General features: G+C 40.8%; 1 protein-coding gene across 50 annotated transcripts in view; it reads right to left on the reverse strand.

Moving 5' to 3' along the window:
* ANK2 (ankyrin 2) overlaps positions 1–27,391 on the reverse strand; it is a 701,030-nt gene that overhangs the window by 131,717 nt on the left and 541,922 nt on the right. For 40 of the 50 annotated variants that reach the window (XM_073640230.1, XM_073640294.1, XM_073640221.1 and 37 more), the window contains 4 exons: positions 21,945–22,130; positions 19,919–19,942; positions 12,000–12,098; positions 8,079–8,177 (listed from right to left, as the gene is read on the reverse strand). In XM_073640230.1, coding sequence (XP_073496331.1) covers positions 8,079–8,177; positions 12,000–12,098; positions 19,919–19,942; positions 21,945–22,130 — 408 coding nt within the window. The remainder of the gene's footprint in view (positions 1–8,078; positions 8,178–11,999; positions 12,099–19,918; positions 19,943–21,944; positions 22,131–27,391) is intronic. The other 10 variants (XM_073640330.1, XM_073640323.1, XM_073640182.1 and 7 more) reach the window with 1 other exon arrangement.

A 27,391-nucleotide genomic window follows, 5' to 3' on the forward strand; every position in this document is an offset into this window, starting at 1 on the left:
TGTGCTGCGCAATTTCTCCTGAGCACGCAGATACCCCATATATGGTCGAAAACTATTTTTGAGGCACAGTGCAAAGCTCAGAAGGGAAGAAGCGCCATATTGGAGATTTTGCTGGACTGGTTTGAGGGTGCCATGTCACACTGGTAGAACGCTTGAGGTGCCAGATCAGCAGAACACCCCATACGTGACTCCATTTTACAAACTACACCTCTCAATGAATTCATCTAGTGGACCATATTGACACTACAGGTGTGTTACAGCATTTTATACGATTGGGCAGTGATGAAAAAATAATTACATTTTTCACACCAAAATTTTGTTTTAGCCCCAGATTTTACATTTTCACACTGGGAAATGGGTAAAAATGGAACCAAAATTTAGCCTACAATTTCTGCTGAATGTAGAAATACCCCATATGTGGCTGTGCAGTACTGCTTAGCCATATGGCAAGATTCGGGAGGGATGAAGCACTTTCTGCCTCCTGGAGAGCAGATTTTACTAGAATAGTCTGCAGACTCCATTTACAGAGCCCCTACGTGCTAGAAGAGCAGAATCCCCCTCAAGTGACCCCATTTTGGAAATTATACCCCTTCTGCATTTATCTACAGGTGTAGTGATAATTTTGACTCCATGGGTGTTTTCCAGAAACAAGCAGCAATGGATGCTGCTAAGTGAAGATTGCAAACTGCCGTTGAAGCGACCAGTACATTGTAGTGACTAGTACGTTGCAGTGACCAGTACATTAAGCCCAGCTTATACTCCTGGAGACATGCACCTGTAAATTAGGTGGGCTCTCATCGCTACAGGAATACCAAACATGTGGACGCTAACTGTGGTTTAGGCGCACTGGGGCTCAGATGGGAGGGAGGAATTTGGATTTGGAGAATTCGCTGGATTTCTTTTGGAGGGTGAGGAGCCATTTCATTTTTCCAGAGCCTTTATGCTACCAATAACGTGGAAGCCCCCTATATTTCCATTAACAGATGACGTACCTGAGTAGGGACTTGCTTTTTTTATGAATGGAGCTGAAGCTTTTATTGGGAACATTTTACATAACATTTGGGATCACATTTATCCTGCGCTCTATGCTGAGCACTCATATTGGTGTTTCCATCTAAATTTCTGAGTGACGTGATTCCAATGAAACCCCCTAGGGATCCATTCACTATAATGACGCAGCAGAGTTACTTTGGACTCTGTCTGGCCTCTGTTCACCGTCGCCGTTATTTTCAGAATTGCACAAAACTGTGGCCGACATGCACGCCTAATAAAAAGACGGACACCTCCGGATCATAGTATATGTGAGAAAGCACGGCACTTCTGGACCTGAGGTGCACAAGTAGGATCCCAATCCTTGATTCAAACCATAAAAGACACTTGGCACTCAAAGTACGTTCCAAATGTTTATTTTATAAAATAAATGTGAGAAATCCAGAGATAATATAAGAAGTTTCGGTCACTACACGACCTTCATCAGTCCTCTGAATAGTTAATGGCTGCCTGAAGTAGCGCTAGGTCTAAGTCTGCGGTGTCCTGTCTAAGTGGTGGACACCAAACCATTTGGAATGTACTTGACTGCCAAGTGTCTTTTACGGTTTGAACCGCCGGATCATAGGCCAGACAGCGTTCACAGTGCCTCCATCTGCCTCATTATAGGGAATTTTCCGCTGGGGTTTCCGTCTGAATCACGTATTTCAAAGATTTACACGGAAACCCCGGTATAAGCACTCAGGGTAGAGCACAGGATAAATGTGAGCTGAGCCTTACTGCGATCTTTGGGAGACAGAATGAACAAATCAACAGAAGGTGAAGAATTAGTTTTATTTATTTTTTACGCCTTTCCTCTTGCGGTATAAGTGACTAGGTGACTTTATTCTTCGGGTCAATGCGATTAAAGCGATACCATATTTATATCGGGTTTTTATGATTGACAGCTAAAAGACGCTTTTTATTGTAAAAACAAGTTTTTGCTCTCCATATTTTGATAACTATAATTTTCCATATTTCTGCCGACAGACTCATGTGATGGCTTGCTTTTTTTGCGGGGCGAGTTGACGTTTTTATTGGTACCATTTTCGGGCAAATTACATCTTTTGATCGCTTTCTATTCCTTATTTTTGGGAGGCAGAATGAACAAAAACCAGCAGTTCACAAATTGTTTTTTGGGGATTTTTTTTATGCCGTTCTGTGTGTGGTAGAACATTGATTAGGTAGCTTTATTCTTCAGGTCAGTACGATTACAGCGATACCACATTTATATTTTTTTATGTTTTGGCGCTTTTACACAATAAAAACTATTTTATAGAAAAAATTATTATTTTTCCACTGCTCTATTCTGAGAGCTGTAACTTTTTTATTTTTCCGCTGATGGAGCTGTGATACCATTTCTTTTAACATTCGTCTTTTTGATCGCGTTTTATTCCATTTTTTGTTCGGCGGTATAATGATAAAGCACCGTTTATTGCCTATGCACAGTGTACACATGAAGCTGTCAATCAGTGGTGTGGACGGTAGTTATACAGAGCTAAGCATTCAGAGAACTGATAGATCTGCAGCAGATAAAATTTTGATTTTATCAAAACTGTAGTAAGTAAGTGAAACTCAGCTGTAATCAAGGTCTATGCCCCAACATCAAGCTGCTCCCAGATGCGGTAGCAAAAACCATATGACAGATTCCCCTTGAAGGGGTAGTCCAAAACCAAAGGTGAATAAAATACTAAATATCTATCTGTTAAATTCAATAATCTATCCATTGATGTGGAAACCTATATCGAATGTTTTAGGAGAAACTCAAAAGGTTTCACACATTTGCCAGTTTTGATCAAATCAGGGAGTCGGTCGATCGGAGACAAGAGCACACAGCCATTGTCAGTGTACGGGCTTGTCTGACTCTCAGATGCCCAGTTAGAAATCTTTATTACAACTACAGAGATATGAAAAGAGGGGGTGGCTTTACAGGCTTTACGTTACCGAACTGATATTTTAATTGGGAATAACAAGGTCGTCCTTGAATACTGGCTGTATGCAGAATTTTCCTATGCCTTCTTGTAACAAACAAAACTTAACAGAAAGACAGCTCTATATGAGAGACAATTCCCCGTGTTATTGCTTTTTATGAATAACACTTATAAAGCTAATGCTAAAGTGCAAAATTATCAAAGATATATGAATTGTCTAAATAATAATCAAAGCAAAGTATAAATATTTACCATAACAACACTTTTAAAATATTCTTCATGAAAAAATTCCCTACCATTCCCTCAATTCTAACTTCCTGTCTGTTGTTGTTTTTTTCTTTTTATCGTCAATGATGTTTCATTTGAGAACTGAGAATATCACCAAGAAGTTAAAGTAAAGAGGGAATGCTAGAAGTATTTAACTTAAAGGGAACCTGTCACCAGAAATAATGCTGTCAACCTGCAAATATCCGGTTAATCTGCAGGTTAACATCGTTACTATGCTGCCCGGCGCCTGCACGAAGCCGAATGCAGCGGGGAGAAAATTAACTTTATTCCCGCCAGCATTCAGATTCAGGAGGGGGCAACGCCTGCTCAGTTACGCTCTGAGTATACAGAGCAGCCGCTGTAACGGTGCCCCCGGCCCTAACTGACAGCGGCCCCAATGCAGAGGGAGTGTCAGTCAGGGCCGGCAGCGCGGTTACAGCGGGCGCTCTGTATACTCAGAGCAATGACTGAACCCGCGGCGCCCCGACCCCATGACTGAATGACAGGTTCCCTTTAAGTATATTAGAAAAATGGTATTAAATTAATTACAGTAGATAGACATTTAGTATGAAATTCACCTTTGGTCTCGGACCATGCCTTTAACAATTCTACGTAATTAAATTAGAAAAACAGATCCAGACTTAAAACTAAATTATTTAAAGATTCCTTATTTTCTAAAGAATGGATGCAACTTTATCATTTATAATTAATTGCTCGGCAGATTTATATCTTCATTATGCTCTGAATTATTTAAGGACCACCAAAACTCTAAATGCTTAGATAATTCATTCTCCATTAAACTAAGAGGAGAAAACTCAGGAGGCATCTAAGGTACTGTATGTACTTTAATGTGCTTGAACCGAAGCTTTAAAAGGGAATCTGTCAGTAGAATCAACCTTCCTATGCCGTCGATATGGGCATGTAGGTCAAATAAAGTTGAATAAAATTATGATTATGATGATGATATCTGCGATTCGATGTCATATTACAAAAACATCTATGTTTTTCTTAGAATGTAAATGAGAATTTAAGATCTATGGGGCGGACACAGATTTCCTTGAGAATCTGCCCCCAGAGCTTATTTTAAATGAAAGGGAGTGTTACCAGTGTGAGACATGTAGATCAGGCGAGCAAACTGTCAGTCATTACATGTCTCACACTGGAAAAGCCCCATTTTGTTTAAAATAAGCTCTGGAGATATTTACTGATGGTGTTCTTCCCCTCCTCGCTTGCTATTCTGTTTCACTTCAATCTACCAGCCTGATCCACCTTAATTATAGTCAGCACCATTATCTCTAGGTACTATTTTGCTTTAATTGCTTAATTGGTTTCTGATGATAAATGTGACAATTTGTAGTAATATCTTTTCCTGTGTCACATAAATCGTCACTCTGTTGTAATTCTAATCTCTGCTTAAACAAATAAAGAATTATAAAAAATAATCTCTGGAGACGGATTGTCAGGGAGATCTGTGTCCAGCCCACAGATCTTAAAAGATCATCTACATATTAAAAAAATTGTGGATTTTTTTTTTAACAAAACATTGGATCGCAGAAATCAAGATATCATTTTATTCAGTTTTCTATGACCTACATGCCCATATAGACGGCTTAGGAGGGTTGATCGTACTGACAGATTCCCTTTATACAGTAATCACTATGATAGACAACTGCAAAAATCAAATGTATACTAATAGGTACATACTTATAAGAGTGAAAGTTAAAAAGGTTTCCCAACTATAAGAATAAAACCTATCTCAGTTTGATACAGTAGCTACCGGTACGTAGCAGCCTGACAATTTTGCCAAAGTGACCATATAGTAGTTTTGCACAATTTTGCATTACCATTTTGAATATTACAGATATACTCTGTCAAATTCATGATATTACCTACATGGTATATGTCATTATACCACAGTATAAAAGGTATGCAATAGCGCCTACCTTATTCCATTCTGCAGAGTCCAGTAAGAATCATACACATTAAACATACACATCTTTTCAACATAGTATCCAAAAAGTGACAAATGGCGTCCATCATAACATATGTGAAGAAATGTGTTTAATAGATGCCTAAGAGTGACAATCATTACTCAGACTATAATTTACCCGCTATGTCATGAAAAGTACATTTATTGACTGATAATAAGAACACATTTATTGAATGATTTTTATCAGTTTATTTTTGTTGGGGTAGAGTTGAGACTGTAAAAAAAATAGCAAGTCCATCATTCCTATAACACCATGCATGCTGTAGAATAAATCAGCTGAAGGGATTGCCAGACAGCGAAATGCATTTTTTTAGGTCATGGATGGTGTAAAATAAGACATATAGGCATATTTACCTCTCAGCCGCTCCACACATCCAGCGCAGGAGGTTTGTGCCACCTCTAGAATAGTGTTTGCTCCATTTAGAAGTGACAGGACTGCTGCAGAGGTCAGGTGACTAGAACAGCGCCATCATCAGAGAAACATCCAAGGATGCGCTCTCCTAGTCACCTGCAGCCACTCACGAGCTGCCGCTGTTCTGTGACTTCAGAACGGAGCAGACACCAATTCCATAGCTGGCACAGACTTCCGGAGTGACTTCCGTTCGATCTGCAAAGGCGCTGGAAGGTGAGTATGCCTGCAATCATAATTTAAACATTATCCATGCTTGAGAAAAAACATTTTTTGACAAGATCTTTAATTTATCCTATGATTGTAGCATTGCCAAAACACATATTTTGTCGTATTGCACACAACTTTTAAAAAATAAAATTATTTTTAATATTCTTGGGGAGGGGTGTGTTTTTTTTTTTATAAAATCTTATTGAATTACAGTAAATTTTTATTTAATTTTTTTTTTTTGCCATACCAGAGGATTATAAAATATTTTTTTAAATATTTGGAATGCCTAGTATCCCAAAGCATTATTGACTGTGAGCGTTACACAACGTACTAGGCCATGCCACGGCAGAGTCCGAAGGAGGAGCTTGGAGACATATTTCAATGTAATTAACTATGGTATCTGAGTGGTTAAATGAGCAGAATCAGAGTTTCCCCTGATCCTAATCCCTTGGCTCCTGCTTTGGAGCTTCCGTGTCATGATATATATACTAATATATATATATATATATATATATATATATATATATATATATATATATACAGTACAGACCAAAAGTTTGGACACACCTTCTCATGTAAAGATTTTTCTGTATTTTCATGACTATGAAAATTGTACATTCACACTGAAGGCATCAAAACTATGAATTAACACATGTAGAATTATATACTTAACAAAAAAGTGTGAAACAACTGAAAATATCTCTTATATTCTTGGTTCTTCAAAGTAGCCACCTTTTGCTTTGATGACTGCTTTGCACACTCTTGGCATTCTCTTGATGAGCTTCAAGAGGTAGTCACCAGAAATGGTTTTCACTTCACAGGTGTGCCCTGTCAGGTTTAATAAGTGGGATTTCTTGCCTTATAAATGGGGTTGGGATCATCAGTTGTGTTGTGCAGAAGTCAGGTGGATACACAGCTGATAGTCCAACTGAATAGACTGTTAGAATTTGTATTATGGCAAGAAAAAAGCAGCTAGGTAAAGAAAAACGAGTGGCCATCATTACTTTAAGAAATGAAGGTCAGTCAGTCTGAAAAATTGGGAAAACTTTGAAAGTGTCCCCAAGTGCAGTTGCAAAAACCATCAAGCGCTACAAAGAAACTGGCTCACATGAGGACTGCCCCAGGAAAGGAAGACCAAGAGTCACCTCTGCTTCTGAGGATAAGTTTATCCGAGTCACCAGGCTCAGAAATCGCAGGTTAACAGCAGCTCAGATTAGAGACCAGGTCAATGCCACACAGAGTTCTAGCAGCAGACACATCTCTACAACAACTGTTAAGAGGAGACTTTGTGCAGCAGGCCTTCATGGTAAAATAGCTGCTAGGAAACCACTGCTAAGGACAGGCAACAAGCAGAAGAGACTTGCTTGGGCTAAAGAACACAAGGAATGGACATTAGACCAGTGGAAATCTGTGCTTTGGTCTGATGAGTCCAAATTTGAGATCTTTGGTTCCAACCACCGTGTCTTTGTGCGACGCAGAAAAGGTGAACGGATGGACGCTACATGCCTGGTTCCCACCGTGAAGCATGGAGGAGGAGGTGTGATGGTGTGGGGGTGCTTTGCTGGTGACACTGTTGGGGATTTATTCAAAACTGAAGGCATACTGAACCAGCATGACTACCACAGCATCTTGCAGCGGCATGCTATTCCATCCGGTTTGCTTTTAGTTGGACCATCATTTATTTTTCAACAGGACAATGACCCCAAACACACCTCCAGGCTGTGTAAGGGCGATTTGACCAAGTAGGAGAGTGATGGGGTGCTACGCCAGATGACCTGGCTTCCACAGTCACCAGACCTGAACCCAATCAAGATTGTTTGGGGTGAGCTGGACCGCAGAGTGAAGGCAAAAGGGCCAACAAGTGCTAAGCGTCTCTGGGAACTCCTTAAAGATTGTTGGAAGACCATTTCCGGTGACTACCTCTTGAAGCTCATCAAGAGAATGCCAAGAGTGTGCAAAGCAGTCATCAAATCAAAAGGTGGCTACTTTGAAAAACCTAGAATATAAGACATATTTTCAGTTGTTTCACACTCATGAAAATACAGAAAAATCTTTAAATGAGGTGTGTCCAAACTTTTGGTCTGTAATGTATATATATATATATATATATATAATATATATTTATACATATAATATACATCTATTTCCACTTAGAAATAGTTCAAATAATTTGTCAGAAGGCATTTACTAAGTGAAAACGTTCAAGCCTACATATGTTGCAGACAAAAAGTTGGTTACTTCTTACCCTGGTTTTGGCATCAATTTGTCCTCCTCGGTCAAGCAATAGTTTCACCATATTGGTATTTCCTCTTTTGGAAGCCACATGTAATGGGGTAATTCCATTCTGCATGGTAAAATTAATAACAGTATTTAACAAAGAAGTCCAGAGAACAATACATTTAATTTCTAGTTTTAGAAAAAAAAAGGTGGCATGGTTGTTAGTACTGTTGTAGCACAGAAGTGCTGGGTCCAAATCAGACCAAGGACAATATCTGGATGGACTCAGTATGTTCTTCTTGCGTCTGCATGGCTCTCCTTTGTGTATTCTACTGTCCTCCCACCCTTCTCTATAAGACTCACCCTAGTATAAGGGAAGAAATTAGATAGTGGACCTCAATGGGGACAGGAACTTGTGTAAACTGAGACAATCTCTGTACAGCACTGCAGAAAATGTTGGTGCTATATTAGAAACAAGGAACTACAGACAACAAAAAAATAAAGTATCTCTGACATTTTTACCCCTCTCCCATGAAAGTGTTATTCTCATCTCAGCCATAAAAGGCAGCAATGGTAATGACAGCTTCTAGGTCCCGACCACCAAACGCAGGGTTCCAAAAACAGCTGAGCAAAGCTAAACTCCGCTGTCTGCGCAACTCCCGTGGAAATGAACAGGTTTTATTGAACTAGCGCAACACAGCACCGTTTCGGGTGGCCGACACCTAGAAGCAGTCATTCCCATCTCGGCATTGAGGAAATAACCCTTTAATACTTCTTAATAATACTTGGATCACACCATACTATTAATAAAGACATTCTTACATGTCAACTTATCCATCCAAACTCAAGGACACAAAAGATTTTTTTCTATCCAGTATGTAGAAATTGTAATAGCCGAAACCTAAAAAGCATGTCCCTACTTCATCAAGGGATTCTTAGCTTACATGATTAACCTCTTCAAGGCGAAAGCAGAGAGTAAGGCTGTGTTCACACATTGCGTTTTTTCAGCATTTTTTAATGCAAATTTTCAGCCGTGTTTTACAGTACCAGCAAAGTCTATGAGATTCCAGAAATCTCATGCACACACCTTGGTTTTTGTTTGATCAGTATTTTGTGCTTTGCATGTTTTTTTGCAGAATAGAGAATGTCACTTCTTTCAGCGTTTTTTCTGCGTTTTTCACCCATTGGAGGTAATGGGTAGTGAAAAAAACGCTGAAAAAACGCCTAGTGTGAACATAACTATCAGGTTTTGCTGTGTTTTTAGTGAAAATAAGCAAGTACAGCAGTATGTGAAACACATTTATTTTTGTGATTTTACCATCTCGTAAATGTGTAAACATTGGCTGCGCTACATGTGAGATTGAACAATACCTGTGGCCCAGGGAGGTGTGAAATTGAACAATGCCTGTGCAACTGAAGGCAGACCATAGTGTGTAAGTAAATAGTGTCATACAAACTCAATGCATTGCCATTGTCTTAGGTAAACTATTCCTGAACAATTCACCTTGCCCACTGTTACATTTGAAATTCTGGTTAATATGGTTTCAAATATGTTAATATGGAAGCAAAGCTGAACTTTGGGATCCTGAAAAATGCACCAAAAACACATAAAAAAAACACACCAAAATCTGCATTTTTGATGCAGCTTCTTTCCTGCCAAGAGATCAGGTTTTGCTGTAGAAAAAAAACGCTGAAAAAAGGCAATGTGTGAACATAGCCTAAATATGTCCTGTGGTATTAGAAAATTCATGGGGATGTTCTAGTCTGTAGGAATCTGTGTGTCCACTGGGAAAAGGCGCATGCTATTCACACAAATAGGAAAATGTGTTCTTATACAGTAAGCAAAATGTGTTGTCCTAAGTCTGGAATTCAAGTGGCCGACATCTGTTCAAGCTGAAATAATTCAATTAATCAAGGCACAAAAAAAAGGAACAATATAAAATAACTTCACCACTACAGACCATTAGGCAACATGTAAAGTGCACAAGTATATGTCATAAGTGCCACTTCTCATTTGGCACATGCCAGGGCACTGCTCAGAGCACCATGTTTAGATGTGGTGAAAATGTGGTACATATTTCGCACCGCAAATCTGCAGCAGTTTACAGCATCATACACATGGATGGGTTTAAAAAATATGCCAACAAGTGCCCTTTAAACTCAATCTGTCATTAATATTAGGGGTTAATAAATATTAGTTTACATTTTTTTTCTTTTTGTGGTCATTCAGATATCTTTTATGTTTTTCGTATCTTTTGTCTCATAGTGATTTTCACTGGAAGGTAAACAAGTGTAAAGGGTTCGTCTAGTGTCAGAATGAGTCCGGAGTTGCAGTGGAGTCTCTGACCAATCCAATTCAGTGTCGCTCTACGTGAGGTGTCAGGTCAAACAATTGCCCAATCAGCTGCTGAAAACTGAATTTTAAAGAAGAAGTCCCGACAAAAGTTTTTTTCTCGCCATATCTACCTGTGCAATTATGTGTAAGGGTATGAATGTACTTACTGATTGCAGTCTTCCCCGGTTTCCAGCGGTGCTCTGGTCCTCTTCTTGCCAACGTGACATGCAAACAGACTGGGCGGCTCACACAAGGGTTTATGTATGAGCCAGAAGTTGCTTTCTTAAGTGTATATCTATGGAGAGAGATGGGCGAACCCGAACTTATGAGTTCGGCCTTCATACTGGACAGTTACTGTCCGGTGCTAAACGTCGAACACAGACTTTCCCCGGAAGTCCATAGGAATGTTCGGAGATCAAGAGAGAGAGATCGAGAGTGAGCGATAGAGAGCGAGAGATCGAGAGCGAGAGATATAGAGAGAGATATCGAGAGAGAGAAAGATCGAGAGATAGAGAAAGAGAGATAGCGCGAGAGAGATCGAGTGATATAGAGAGAGATTGAGTGAGAGAGAGATCGAGTGAGAGAGAGATCGAGAGAGGGAGATCGAGAGAGAGAGATCGAGAGAGAGTGATCGAGAGAGAGAGATCGAGAGAGAGAGATCGAGAGAGAACGAGAGAGATCGAGTGAGAAAGAGAGAGAGATCGAGAGATAGAGATAGAGATCGAGAGAGAGATCGAGAGAAAGAGATTGAGAGAAAGAGATCGAGAGAGATAATTTTTTTCCTTTCCCAGTAACCTTTATTTTCAATGGAGTTCGGGCTCTGGTTGAAGTTTGGGTACTGTTCTGGGAATTTTGAAATAAAGTTCGGGTCAGGTACCAGAACCCGAACTTCCTCCGGTCTGCCCATCCCTATCTATGAAGCCTTGTTCTGAGGCTCCATAGGCTTTCACTGAAGAGTGTAGTTGTACCCCACACAATGGTCTCTGTGTAAGCAGTCAAAGAACAGAAGCACTCACGAGGGATCAAAAGATATGACAGCGATAGTTAAGTATAGGAATATACTTACACATCTTACATAAGAAATCAGGACAGTTTACCCAATAAAAATTTTGTTGGGACTTCTTCTTTAAGAGGACCTCTAATAAATTTTCCCTCAGCAAGCATTGTGTTAAGATACTTAAATAATATTCATGTCAGTTACAGTATAAATTAGTGGAAGAAAATCCCGTGCAGCAGTGCAGAATGTATTTATCATATCATTATAATGCATGCTTCAAAAAAAGAGAGAAACAACTGATGATTGCACAGTATTCATGACTTATCTATTCCTTCATCACACAGCCAGAGGCAAGCACACCATACTTTAACACGGGCAGCTGTACAAGAGCTTATGGGACACCAGGGGGCGCCATAACAAGTATGTAACAGCAATTTTTGGACACAAGAGCATTTTGATTATTCTAATTGAATAAATATTGTTTTGTGTGATCTAATATGAAACTTAGAGATTTAAGTTTGGCACACTATTTTAAATAATCGTTACTCTTCAATGAAAATGAAAATAAATACATAAATAAATAGAAATTGGCTTTAAACAATTCTCAATATTCTTACTCTTGCTGTGAAGTCTACGGCGGCTCCTCTGTTCAGCAAAAGCGTTGCCACATTGACGTTTCCATAATGAGCAGCGATGTGTAAAGGTGTAAAACCACTCTGCAAAATCCAAGAAAACAATAGAGTAAATCATAAGCAACAGCTTTTCCCACTACATTGTGTGAGGAAGCATTAGCCGGCAGTAAGGAACATCAGGGCACAGATGGAGGTCCATGGAGGGTCAGTACATAAGAGAAACATGTTAGGCAGCAAGAAGCCAAATTAACTGTAGCAACAATTGGACTTCATTAGTAGAGGGTATATTCTGGCGTATATCATGGTGAAACGTACATAAAGAAAATACTCTTAAATTACATACAGCGGGTGAAATAAGTATTGAACACATGACTTCTTTTTAAGTAAATATATTTCTAACAGTGCTATTAGCATGAAATTCTCACCAGATGCCGGTAACAACCCATCCAATCCACACAGGAAAAGAACTCAAACCATAGATTCCATAAATTAAGTTATATATAATAATGAGAAATGACACAGGGAAAAAGTATTGAACACATGAAGAAAGAGAGGTGCAAAAGCGATGGAAAGTCATGACACCAGCTGATATCTATCAGTAATTAGAAAGCAATCTGGTCACTTAATGAAAAATAATATCTGCTAGTTCAACTGATGGTCTATAAAAAGGTATCTCATTACCAAGGTGCCACACAAGAAACATCTCATGATGATTAAAACCAGTGAGCTGTCTCAAGACCTTTGCAAACTTATTGTTGCAAAACATACTGATGGCACTGGTTACAGAAGAATTTCTAAACTACTGAAGGTTCCATTGAGCACTGTTTGGGCCATAACCTGGAAGTAGAAAGAACATCATTTCACCATAAACCACGACCAGGTGATCTCACAGGATTTCAGACAGAGGAGTGAAAGGAATTATCAGAAGAGTTGTCTAAGAGCCAAGGACTACATGTGGAGAGCTACAGAAAGACTTGGAATCAGCACTCAACCTCCATGGCCTGTATGCACGCTCACCACGTAATACTCAATTGCTGAACAAAAAGCATGTTCAAGTGCATTTAAAGTTTGCTCAACAACATTTAGACAAGCCTGTGAAATACTGGGAGAATATAGTTTAGTCAGATGAGATCAAAATTTAACTGTTTGGATGCCATAATTCACACCATCTTTGGAGGCCAAAAGGCACTGAATAACACCCAAAAAACACCAGACCAACAGTGACGTTTGGAGGTGGCAACATCATGGTGTACTGACAAACTTAATTTCATTGAAGGAAAGATGAATGGACAAATGTACCAAGACATTTATGATAAAAATCTGCTGACATCTACCACAACGGTGAAGATGAAACGAGGGTGGACATTTCAGCAAGAAAATGATCCCAAACACACAGCCAAGAGAACTCTCAATTGGTTTCAGAAAGAATATAAAGCTGCTAGAATGGCCCAGTCAATCACCTGACCTGAATCCAATAGAAAATGTATGGATGGAACTAAAGTTCAGAGTTAATAGAAGGAGCCCACGGAACCTTCAGGATTTGAAGAGTGTTTGTATGGAAGAATGGGCCAAAATCACACCTGAGCAATGCATGCGACTAGTTTCTCCATTCAGGAGGCATCTTGAAGCTATCATCATCAACAAAGGCTTTTATACGAAGTATTAAATAAATTTCAGTAAGCGTGTTCAATACTTTTTCCCTGTGTCATTTCTCATTATTACACATAACATAATTTATGAACATCTATGGTTCGATGTCTTCTCCTGTGTGGACTGGATGGATTGATACCGACATCTGCTGATAATTTCATGTCAATAGCACATTTAGAAATATATTAACTAAGAAAATTGGTGACGTGTTTAAGAATTATTTCACCTGCTGTAAGCAAGCATTGAATGTTTGAATACAGTGGACATCATGTGCGTGTGTTCTGATGAATCCTGCACTCAATTGCAATGATGAATTCCATATTTAGAGGGGTCCTCCAGGACAAACATGTTGTATAAGCAGTAATAATGGGCGAACGTGCTCAGCACTGCTCGCTACTCGATCGAGTACCGAACAGTGCCAAGTATCGAGTGGTGCTAGAGTACCGAGCACTCGAGCATTTTCACTACTCGATCAAAGCAAATAGGCAGTGGTCACCCGGCCTCTGTTTACTTTCTGGAAACTGCAGTCTACCCGCACAACCGCTGCAGTTAATCACTGGCCTCAGTGGTCTCAAGCCACACACAGAGGTATTTTTGAATGGCAGCAGCAGTCACGTAGGTAGATGGTACATGGTAGATGGTAGTAGGTACATGGTCTGCAAAGAATTAGAGAGGTGGGGATCACTATACCAGGGGAGGAGAAGTTAAACAGGTGAGTAATATTGGTTTATTCCCTGGGCATCGCCTAACAGTAAGAAAAGTTCAGTGCTCATGGAAGGATAGATAGATAAATAGATAGATAGATAAATAGATAGATAGATAGATAGATAGATAGATAGGATATTTTTTCCAATGGATATAATAAAACTAATAAGGTCATGTTTACTTAATGTATTTTCAGAAAGGACTGCCAATGATATGTCTGCATAGATTGATTGTGTGATATGTTAATGTCCGGGATACTGCCTGTTTGTCAGCATTGCAACTGTTGTAATGTGCAGTTTGATGGCCTGCGAGGGAAGGCTCCCAGCAGAAATGACTGTGTGAGCAGAACTGCTGCTCATCCACCTCCCTGCAATGCAGCACTAGAATGTGTTTATTTCAGCAGCCATTAATGGACACAGTATCAGCACTGAATGGTATGGGTTAGTTATTATAATAGCAATTACACACTGAATACAGATTGCTGTATGGGCATTATATTATAATGCATATTATATTTTCTATGGTATATACTATGTTAAGCAGCTTTGTTGCAAATGAGCATTCTGAAAAGCCTCTGAATGTCAGTCAATGCTGGTACATGGCATTACGTCTGTCAATGATTATACTGTAACATTGTTTGTTCACAGACAATCAATGTGAATGTATAGGGAGGATGGGGCTTATTGATATCTGCTGCAGTTTGGTTCCGAAGGTCATGTATGAGGCAATGTGTGGGTATGGTTTCTTCACATGCATAAAGCCCTCAGGATGGAGATACCCTTTAGAAACAAATGTCAATTACTAATATCTGCTCCCATTGAAAAAAAACAATTGTCTTGTAATGAAAATACAGATGTTATCCACTGTTCCTGCAGCTGGACATCATAGAGGGGAGTCTCCACATTGGTACCTGCCTCTATGAGCAAGGCTGGAGAGCCAGTATATAAGATCATGGGATCATCCATGCATTACAAGGAGAAATGTGCCAAAAGCTGAACCACTGGTGATCAGCTGATTTCAAGGCCAGCTTTCAATTATTGAACAAGACTTTTAGTCCAGCGTGCAAGCTCCATACTTCTTTCCAGCTTACATTGTACTCCACAAACAGTAAAAAACTCCAGAGGCAACCCCCGTTCTTACTCATAGCGAATGGCGCTGATTGCCAAGCCGGCTTTTATTTTAAAAAGATATTATTAGGGAACCCTACTGTTTCCCAGCGAGTTCCTTTGTCTAGTGATATAAGATTTGTGCTCCAGGTGATGATAAATGTACTTCTAATATACTCTTTCCTAAACCTTTATTTAAAGACTAGACTAACGTTGACCGAACCCACTGATATCCAGAGGTATGGCCGACAATTAAATGTGTATGGGGACCCCCGACAGATGATGATAGGGGAGATAAGCATCAGGTATGTCCAATTTGGGCCTGACGATCCTTTAGTTCGCTGTGGACATAATTTGCCGCCAGGATTGTCTGGCAGTGGCTCTCTCATAGAGGATACAGGAGCGTTCGTCTGAGCGAGTGTTCCTGTGTATGGAGGAGTTGGACAAGATAGCTGTCAGCGAATGGCTGAAACAACATTCACCTGACAGCTATCCATGCATGAAAAAATCATAAATAAATTAATAATCTTCTCCTATACATTACAACATAAGGGCTCATTGAGACATATGTGCAAATCGGTCTGAGCATGGTCCTCTAATGTACGGTATGACCACGGGTCTCCCGATCCCAGCGTGACAGTCTCATAGAAATACACAAAGATGTCTAGCTCCAGTCAGGAGAGGCGCGGCGAGTCCATGCATTGCTGTCTGATCTTGGACCGAATTACACGGACGCCTAAATGAGTCCTTAAAGGGAATCTGTCAGCAGGTTATTGCTACCTCATCTGAGAGCAGCATAATGTAGGCAAAGAGACCCTGAATCCAACAATGTATCATTTAGATTACTAAGTGAAGCGATTCTGACACAATCAGAGTTTTTAGATTTAGCAATGCAGCAGAGCTCAGAAAGCTGCCTCCGCCCACACTCCAGCTCTCTATATACAAGGTCTATATACAGTGAGCTGCTTATCACAGGAGGGGGCGGAGTTGGACTACTAGGCACATGATTCTGTGTCCCAGCAATGATAAGCTCCTGGTGCTAAAATAATCATTGCAGGCAAACAAAAGCACAGAGCTTGATAAGAGAGGCATCGCAAAAGTCTGTGTTTTAACCCCTACCTCATGCAGTCTTCAGATTACATAGCAAAAACCTGCTGACAGATTCCCTTTAATCATGGACAGCACACGGATTGCACACAGATGCCTTCAATGTGCTGTCAGTGATTTTTCACTGATCCATAGAGTTGTATGGGTAATCTTGATTCAAGTTGTTTTTTTTGCGGACACACAGTCTGCACAAAACACGGACATTTGAATAAGCACCCTAGACTTTAACGTGTACGTGTTCTATTGGTGAAAAACACAGAAAAAACACGTAGGTGAGTCATCGACATCTGAATGAGGTCTTTCTAGGTTGTTTACTGTCATGATTTAGTCATTTCAATGGCGTTAGCCTGAGGTCTCACGTAGCTGTCAGCACACATGCCAAGGTGCGGTTGTGATGTTTCATAAAAGTCGCTGTCAGCTGTAATCTTAGAAATTCATTGCTAGTTTAATCTTAATGGCTGCAGAAACCTGAGCGCTTTAGCAATAAGAAATTTGCACTGAATTTCTAATACTATACTGAAAACCTCTGCGACTTTTCTGAAGCCATTGTATCACAGTTGTATTTAGGCTGTGCGGTACCTGCACTCCAACCACATTGTGGGACCCCAGTGTTACGTCTGAGAAGAGAGTGCTCTCAGCATTTCCAGATTTACCATTAGTAGGGAATGCAAAATCTCAGTGTTATTGCCTGGCCAACAATGTTACATTTAGTAGCTCTATACATGTATGAAATAATAAGGAGTGAGGAGGAAATACAATGGATTTGGGTGGTAAAAGAGCTTTTGTGCCAAATCATCAGTTTAGCTCCATCATTATTTTCCATTTCTGAGCATTGACTTCAGTGACCATAGCTACAGTCGGAGGGATTGTTCATACAGTATATACTCTATGATTATGTCACTGTATATACATAGTCTGACATTTTGCAAGTTTAGAGCAACGTAAGCTCATACACTCTGGATATGCTGCTCTCTCACTTCCTGCTGATAGACATGCTGCTCTCTCACTTCCTGCTGATAGACCTGCTGCTCTCTCACTTCCTGCTGATAGACATGCTGCTCTCTCACTTCCTGCTGATAGACAAGCTGCTCTCTCACTTCCTGCTGATAGACAAGCTGCTCTCTCACTTCCTGCTGATAGACATGCTGCTCTCTCACGTCCTGCTGATAGACATGCTGCTCTCTCACTTCCTGCTGATAGACATGCTGCTTTCACTTCCTGCTGATAGACATGCTGCTCTCTCACTTCCTGCTGATAGACCTGCTGCTCTCTCACGTCCTGCTGATAGACATGCTGCTCTCTCACTTCCTGCTGATAGACAAGCTGCTCTCTCACTTCCTGCTGATAGACATGCTGCTCTCTCACGTCCTGCTGATAGACATGCTGCTCTCTCACTTCCTGCTGATAGACATGCTGCTCTCTCACTTCCTGCTGATAGACCTGCTGCTCTCTCACTTCCTGCTGATAGACATGCTGCTCTCTCACTTCCTGCTGATGGACAAGCTGCTCTCTCACTTCCTGCGGATAGACATGCTGCTCTCTCACTTCCTGCTGATAGACCTGCTGTTCTCTCACGTCCTGCTGATAGACATGCTGCTCTCTCACTTCCTGCTGATAGACATGCTGCTCTCTCACTTCCTGCTGATAGACATGCTGCTCTCTCACTTCCTGCTGATGGACAAGCTGCTCTCTCACTTCCTGTGGATAGACATGCTGCTCTCTCACTTCCTGCTGATAGACCTGCTGTTCTCTCACGTCCTGCTGATAGACATGCTGCTCTCTCACTTCCTGCTGATAGACATGCTGCTCTCTCACTTCCTGCTGATAGACATGCTGCTCTCTCACTTCCTGCTGATAGACCTGCTGCTCTTTCACGTCCTGCTGATAGACATGCTGCTCTCTCACGTCCTGCTGATAGACATGCTGCTCTCTCACTTCCTGCTGATAGACATGCTGCTCTCTCACTTCCTGCTGATAGACAAGCTGCTCTCTCACTTCCTGTGGATAGACATGCTGCTCTCTCACTTCCTGCTGATAGACCTGCTGTTCTCTCACGTCCTGCTGATAGACATGCTGCTCTCTCACTTCCTGCGGATAGATATGATGCTCTCTCACTTCCTGCTGATAGACATGCTGCTCTTTCACTTCCCGCTGATAGACATGCTGCTTTCACTTCCCGCTGATAGACATGCTGCTCTCTCACTTCCCGCTGATAGACATGCTGCTCTCTCACATCCTGCTGATAGACATGCTGCTCTCTCACTTCCCGCTGATAGACATGCTGCTCTCTCACATCCTGCTGATAGACCTGCTGCTCTCTCACTTCTTGCTGATAGACCTGCTGCTCTCTCACTTCCTGCTGATAGACATGCTGCTCTCTCACTTCCTGCTGATAGACATGCTGCTCTCTCACTTCCTGCTGATAGACAAGCTGCTCTCTCACTTCCTGCCGATAGACCTGCTGCTCTCTCACTTCCTGCTGATAGACCTGCTGCTCTCTCACTTCCTGCTGATAGACATGCTGCTCTCTCACTTCCTGCTGATAGACATGCTGCTCTCTCACTTCCTGCGGATAGACATGCTGCTCTCTCACTTCCTGCTGATAGACATGCTGCTCTCTCACTTCCTGCTGATAGACATGCTGCTCTCTCACTTCCTGCTGATAGACATGCTGCTCTCTCACTTCCTGCTGATAGACATGCTGCTCTCTCACTTCCTGCTGATAGACATGCTGCTCTCTCACTTCCTGCTGATATACATGCTGCTCTCTCACTTCCTGCTGATAGACATGCTGTTCTTTCACTTCCTTCTGACATCAGAGGTTTGTCCTAAGGAAATGAGAGAAGAGCATCTCAACTGCTGCCACTGATTGGATAAAGGGTTCACATAGCCTAACAATGTCACACGAGCCTCGGGAGATCTGCTGACATAGCTAGTATGGCGCCGTTACGGGGGTGAGTATAGGGTATTTTTATCTTACATTGGGGAATATAGTATTGAAGAAGGGCTTGTCCTACTACTGGACAATTCCTTTAACATTTAATTCCCTATCAGTCATTACTAGTTTTGAGCCACATGTCTGACATCTCAGAATTTCCACTCATACCATGATCTGCTATGCTCTTGCTTTCCTCCTGTGTAATCTCCCACGTTCCCTCTGTCACACATTTACATTCAGGAGACTTACATTCAAAGCCGTTATTTTTCACTACAGTGAGAAAAAAAGTGGTATACTGTGTAGAAATGGGAAAATGCAGAAAATACAATAATAGTATACTCGGTGACAGCAAGGATGCATGCAACATATCAACAAGAAGGAATGTATTAGAGATATACCTCTGTCGTCCTATTCACCATCATCTGAAGTAGCATAATTTGGAAAAAGAGCAAATATTAGAAGCAATGGATAAGTCATCACATTCAACATATTATTTTATTGGCTGTAGGATCTGCCATAACTACTTTTCAGCACTGTAATATACAACTAATCTAATGTTATATCTACTACGTATAACACTGTATGTCACTAGCTTCTTAAAGACTGGACACTATACGCTATTCCCTATGATAAATTCCTTGGAAAGTTTTAAATTACCAGCCTAGGACCACCCCCCCCCCCAATAGGTGGCACTAGAGAGGCAGCTTTCTTTGTTCTGGAGGGGATCTAATTTGCATATCTTTTTTCCCAGGGAGTATTGCCTGGGTTTACTTCTCCCTCCATCAGTCTGGTTAACCCCATCCATTTCGCTAACTGATGTATGGGGCAGACACAGAAAGTATATTGACTTTTGCTTGAAAGAAGACAGAAGTCCATTGAGCTGAACCTATAACCTGACGAGTAGATCCAGAAGAGACGCTAGCTTAATTTATATTCGTAGTCATGTTGCAAAGTTAGTTAAAAAGTTGATCACGGTGGTTACAATATGTAGGTTTCCTTAACAACCTTCCCGACAACCGCTGTACATGTACAGCGCAGCGGAAAAGGTGCTCCCGCAAACCGCTGAAAATGAACAGTGTGATCAAAAACATTATGTAGTCCAAAATGGTACCAATAAAAACTTGAACTCATCCTAAAAATACAAGCCCCTACTCAGATCTGTTGTTTGCTAATGAAAAATTTGAGACTTTCCACGTTACTAGTAGCTCAAAGGCACTGGAAAAGAGACATGGCTCTGAAAAGCCTTCCAGTAAAATCCATGAAACCAACGTGCATAGCATCTTGAATTCCCAGTCTATAGATTGCTGATGCAATATGAATATCTTGTGTCTTGTTGCAGTGCTAAGGTGTATGACCTGTGATTTCCACAACCTCACCTTTGTAGCAGAGTTTGGCTGTTCTTCACCCAGTTTTAAAGGTATTCTCAAGTTATTAAAATGCTTTAATTAGCTAGACAGCATGAGAGCAAGCAAGTTTGCATTTGACTTGCTTTTTCTATCTGCTGTCAGAGCTTTTATTTTACCTAGTGTGCAGCTGATTTCCATACAGCTTTGCCACCAGAGTCTAGCTGAGTGTGTGCAACAGGTACATTCCAGAAGTTAACTCCTAACATGCTAGTTAGCTCTCTCTAGGCCACTTGTTTCTATACAGCAGTTACCTGATCACCTTCCTCTCCCTCCCTCTCAGCTCGCTCATGACTGTGAAATCACATCTCCCCCTCCCACCCACCCCCGATACCCAGCATCATCATGGCTCTCACTTTTCTGAGCCGTGTGCTTGTTCAAATGTAGTGTTATCTCTATATACAAATACAGTGATAGCAGTGTAGACTTAGGAAAAACTAATAGCTGAATGTGTTTCAGCAGAACTTGTACTGAGGTTTATAGTTCTACTAATAATAATACAATTCTACTACTCACCAGAACTGTCACTCAAGGAGGAGTGCCTGCCCTGTCAGAAATCAGGAAATAAGGAGACTGCAAAGTTGTGAGCTGCTCAATAGACAACTTGAGAATGCCCCTTTAAGCCTCTTACACCACTGTTTCTGTTTCAATCAATACCTGTTTCATCCTACATATGAAAATGATGATTATCATTGCTTTGGTATCATTGGTTACCCATACACCTGACTATAATCCTACAAAATCCCTGACTTTGTGAAATTGTTCCTAGGAGAACTGATGTTATTTTGTAGGAGAAGGGTGGTCAGGTACCACCAAATATTGATTGATTTAGATTTCTTTTTTGTTCATTCACTTTGCATTTCGCTAATTGATACAAATAACCTATTTGAAAGCATTCTTCGCAGCATTTTTTCACACCTGCCTAAAACTTTTGCACAGTACTGTACATTAATTTATGGCATCATTTTAATAATACATGCAACATATAGCTGTCATCTAATGTATATGTTTGATAGCTTACCTTAGACTGTACATCAGCATTATGGTCATTTTGAAGTAAGAGAGCGGCAGACTTTGTGTCATCCTTCCTGGCTGCAATGTGCAAAGCCGGAAGTCTCACCTTCCCCTTTGTATCATTCTCCAAAAGAATAGCAACCACCATGTTGTGTCCTTGCTGCAGAGCAACGGCCAACGGAGTGAAGCCATCCTGGCGGGAAACACAAATAACACTCACACTTTATAGGTATGATGTATAAAAGTTATGCTATGTGATATTACAAAATGAATACATTCTGCATTTTAATAACATATAACCTTATGATACATTGATACTGATATGCTTTTTTGGTTTGAAAATACTCTAAAACATACAGAGATAAGAATAAAATAGAATATATCATTACTGAACACATCAGGAAAATAAATCCTATAAAATCACAGACAAGATGATTAAAGGCTATGGATAACTTTGACATAAAAAAAAAATCGTTTTACATACATTAGTGGTTATATTTAGTTAGGCTATGTGCCCACGATGCAGAAATGAAGCAGAAAATTTCTGCAGCATTTCTGCATCTCCCTGGCAGAAAAAAACGCATGCAGATTGACAAGTGCTTTCCAGGCGATAGCATCACTTGGAAAGTGCTTGACAACTAGGTCACACTGTATAAATCCATGCAAACGGCATGGATTTATACAGTGTGAACCGTAAAAATTAAAACAAATAAAGCTATACTCACCCCCGAGGCCCCGGCGTGGCTGCAGCGCTCGTTCCTGTCTGGTTCCCGGCCGCCGGCATATCCCGAGACAGAGCGGTGAAGGGCCTGCGGTCACATGACTGTGACGTCACCGCAGGTCCTCAAGCGATGCAGGCATTCAGAGAGAAGCCTTCGGAAAGGTGAATATAAACTTTATTTGTTATTTTATTCTTTTTTTACAGGTACAATGGTACCCAGGTCTGGATGAGAGTCTCTTCTCCTCCAGAACTGGGTACCATCCGCACATAGAGACGCATAGAAGCCGCTTGTATAAATGTACAGTCGCGGTTTCTATACGTCTCAATGCAAGTCAATGGCGGGAGTTCCGCTGCGCTTCCGCAAAATTAAATGACATGCTGCGGATTTTTGTACGTAGCATAAACGCTGCGGAAAAATCCGCAGCATGTGCATACAACATGCGGAATCCTCTTGGGGACCATGGGGTGCGGATTACCTAGCGTTTTACAAGCGTTTCCGCTGCGTAAATTCCGCAGCATAAACGCTTCAAAAACGCTACGTGGGCACACAGCCTTAAAATATTGCACTCGGAAATCTTTGCTCCTTCATTAATTTTCAGCCCCCCAGATCTAAATTCCAGATTTGTTTCTTGTGGAAGAGTTCCTCCCTGTAATACCGGCTGGATATGAGGCCTGTGTGTATACAAGGTGCTGCTGTCTACACTAGATTTCATGTGTCAGCTCTAATACTGAACTTATTTATTCGGCATGTGCTTTCCTCCTTGTCTAAAGCCTGCTTTCTACACTCCCTGACATACTTTTTGCCCTCTCCATTGCAGATCTGTGTACAAACCTCTCCCCCCCCACCCCCCGTCTTTCCCGATGAAAGAAGATTGATAAGGGCCTTCCAGATACTCTGCAGAAGCAAAATGGAAGAACATTTTTAATGTAGAGTATTTATACAGTTGTTTAAAACAATCACGATTAGGATTTTCATGCAGCATTAAGTTGACTGACAGAGCAGTGATTCATTTCATGCAGATCACATATAATTGGATCCCCAGTTCAATATGATACATATTTAGATATAGGAGGATCACTACCCATAGGGAAAGCCATCGAAACAGGTCATCAAAGGTTTCCCAATTTGTAGTTGAGATAGAGCTCTGTATCAAACAAACAGGGCTCCAGTTCATTAACATATATTGGTATTGAGGTATAATCAGGGGCATAACTAACGCTGTCGCAGCAGTTGCCGCTGTGACCGGGCCCAGCAGGTGAGGGGCCCGGCGACAACAGAAAATTCTTCAGCTGGATGTGCGTCCTCGGACGCACATTCAGCTGAAGTATATTGCAATGCACGGACCAATCAGAGGTCAGCAGATGGGGGGAGCAGATGGGAAGGAGAGTATTTTTTTTTTAAAATTAGTGAGTACACAATGCCCATACTACTACATTGATGGGCTGTGCATTATACTACATGTATGACTATGGACTGTGCATTATACTACATGTATGACTATGGACTGTGCATTATACTACATGTATGACTATGGACTGTGCATTATACTACATGTATGACTATGGGCTGTGCATTATACTACATGGATGACTATGGACTGTGCATTATACTACATGGATGACTACGTGCTGTGCATTATACTACATGTATGACTATGGGCTGTGCATTATACTACATGTATGACTATGGGCTGTGCATTATACTACATGTATGACTATGGACTGTGCATTATACTACATGGAGGACTATGGACTGTGCATTATACTACATGGAGGACTATGGGCTGTGCATTATACTACATGTATGACTATGGGCTGTGCATTATACTACATGTATGACTATGGACTGTGCATTATACTACATGGATGACTATGGGCTGTGCATTATACTACATGGATGACTATGGACTGTGCATTATACTACATGGAGGACTATGGGCTGTGCATTATACTACATGGATGACTATGGGCTGTGCATTATACTACATGTATGACTATGGACTGTGCATTATACTACATGGATGACTATGGGCTGTACATTATACTACATGGATGACTATGGGCTGTGCATTATACTACATGGATGACTATGGGCTGTGCATTATACTATATGGATGACTATGGACTGTGCATTATACTACATGGATGACTATGGACTGTGCATTATACTACATGGATGACTATGGACTGTGCATTATACTACATGGATGACTATGGACTGTGCATTATACTACATGGATGACTATGGGCTGTGCATTATACTACATGGATGACTATGGGCTGTGCATTATGCTACATGGATGACTATGGGCTGTGCATTATACTACATGTATGACTATGGGCTGTGCATTATACTACATGGATGACTATGGACTGTGCATTATACTACATGGATGACTATGGACTGTGCATTATACTACATGGATGACTATGGGCTGTGCATTATACTACATGGATGACTATGGGCTGTGCATTATACTACATGTATGACTATGGGCTGTGCATTATACTACATGGATGACTATGGACTGTGCATTATACTACATGGATGACTATGGACTGTGCATTATACTACATGGATGACTATGGACTGTGCATTATACTACATGGATGACTATGGGCTGTGCATTATACTACATGGATGACTATGGGCTGTGCATTATGCTACATGGATGACTATGGGCTGTGCATTATACTATATGGATGACTATGGACTGCGCATTATACTACATGTATGACTATGGGCTGTGCATTATACTACATGTATGACTATGGACTGTGCATTATACTACATGGATGATTATGGGCTGTGCATTATACTACATGTATGACTATGGACTGTGCATTATACTACATGGATGACTATGGGCTGTGCATTATACTACATGGATGACTATGGGCTGTGCATTATACTACATGGATGACTATGGACTGTGCATTATACTACATGGATGACTATGGGCTGTGCATTATACTACATGGATGACTATGGGCTGTGCATTATACTACATGGATGACTATGGACTGTGCATTATACTACATGGATGACTATGGACTGTGCATTATACTACATGGATGACTATGGACTGTGCATTATACTACATGTATGACTATGGGCTGTGCATTATACTACATGTATGACTATGGACTGTGCATTATACTACATGGAGGACTATGGACTGTGCATTATACTACATGGAGGACTATGGGCTGTGCATTATACTACATGTATGACTATGGGCTGTGCATTATACTACATGTATGACTATGGACTGTGCATTATACTACATGGATGACTATGGGCTGTGCATTATACTACATGGATGACTATGGACTGTGCATTATACTACATGGAGGACTATGGGCTGTGCATTATACTACATGGATGACTATGGGCTGTGCATTATACTACATGTATGACTATGGACTGTGCATTATACTACATGGATGACTATGGGCTGTACATTATACTACATGGATGACTATGGGCTGTGCATTATACTACATGGATGACTATGGGCTGTGCATTATACTATATGGATGACTATGGACTGTGCATTATACTACATGGATGACTATGGACTGTGCATTATACTACATGGATGACTATGGACTGTGCATTATACTACATGGATGACTATGGACTGTGCATTATACTACATGGATGACTATGGGCTGTGCATTATACTACATGGATGACTATGGGCTGTGCATTATGCTACATGGATGACTATGGGCTGTGCATTATACTACATGTATGACTATGGGCTGTGCATTATACTACATGGATGACTATGGACTGTGCATTATACTACATGGATGACTATGGACTGTGCATTATACTACATGGATGACTATGGGCTGTGCATTATACTACATGGATGACTATGGGCTGTGCATTATACTACATGTATGACTATGGGCTGTGCATTATACTACATGGATGACTATGGACTGTGCATTATACTACATGGATGACTATGGACTGTGCATTATACTACATGGATGACTATGGACTGTGCATTATACTACATGGATGACTATGGGCTGTGCATTATACTACATGGATGACTATGGGCTGTGCATTATGCTACATGGATGACTATGGGCTGTGCATTATACTATATGGATGACTATGGACTGCGCATTATACTACATGTATGACTATGGGCTGTGCATTATACTACATGTATGACTATGGACTGTGCATTATACTACATGGATGATTATGGGCTGTGCATTATACTACATGTATGACTATGGACTGTGCATTATACTACATGGATGACTATGGGCTGTGCATTATACTACATGGATGACTATGGGCTGTGCATTATACTACATGGATGACTATGGACTGTGCATTATACTACATGGATGACTATGGGCTGTGCATTATACTACATGGATGACTATGGGCTGTGCATTATACTACATGGATGACTATGGACTGTGCATTATACTACATGGATGACTATGGACTGTGCATTATACTACATGGATGACTATGGACTGTGCATTATACTACATGGATGACTATGGGCTGTGCATTATACTACATGGATGACTATGGGCTGTGCATTATACTACATGTATGACTATGGACTGTGCATTATACTACATGGATGACTATGGGCTGTGCATTATACTACATGGATGACTATGAGATGCATTATACTCTATACATTATAGTATATGGAGGACTATGGGATGCATTATACTACATGTATGAC

The sequence above is a fragment of the Phyllobates terribilis genome, unplaced genomic scaffold (genome assembly GCF_046119375.1).
Source record: "Phyllobates terribilis strain yellow unplaced genomic scaffold, ASM4611937v1 Scaffold_1__5_contigs__length_1240528914, whole genome shotgun sequence".
NCBI lineage: Eukaryota > Metazoa > Chordata > Amphibia > Anura > Dendrobatidae > Phyllobates > Phyllobates terribilis.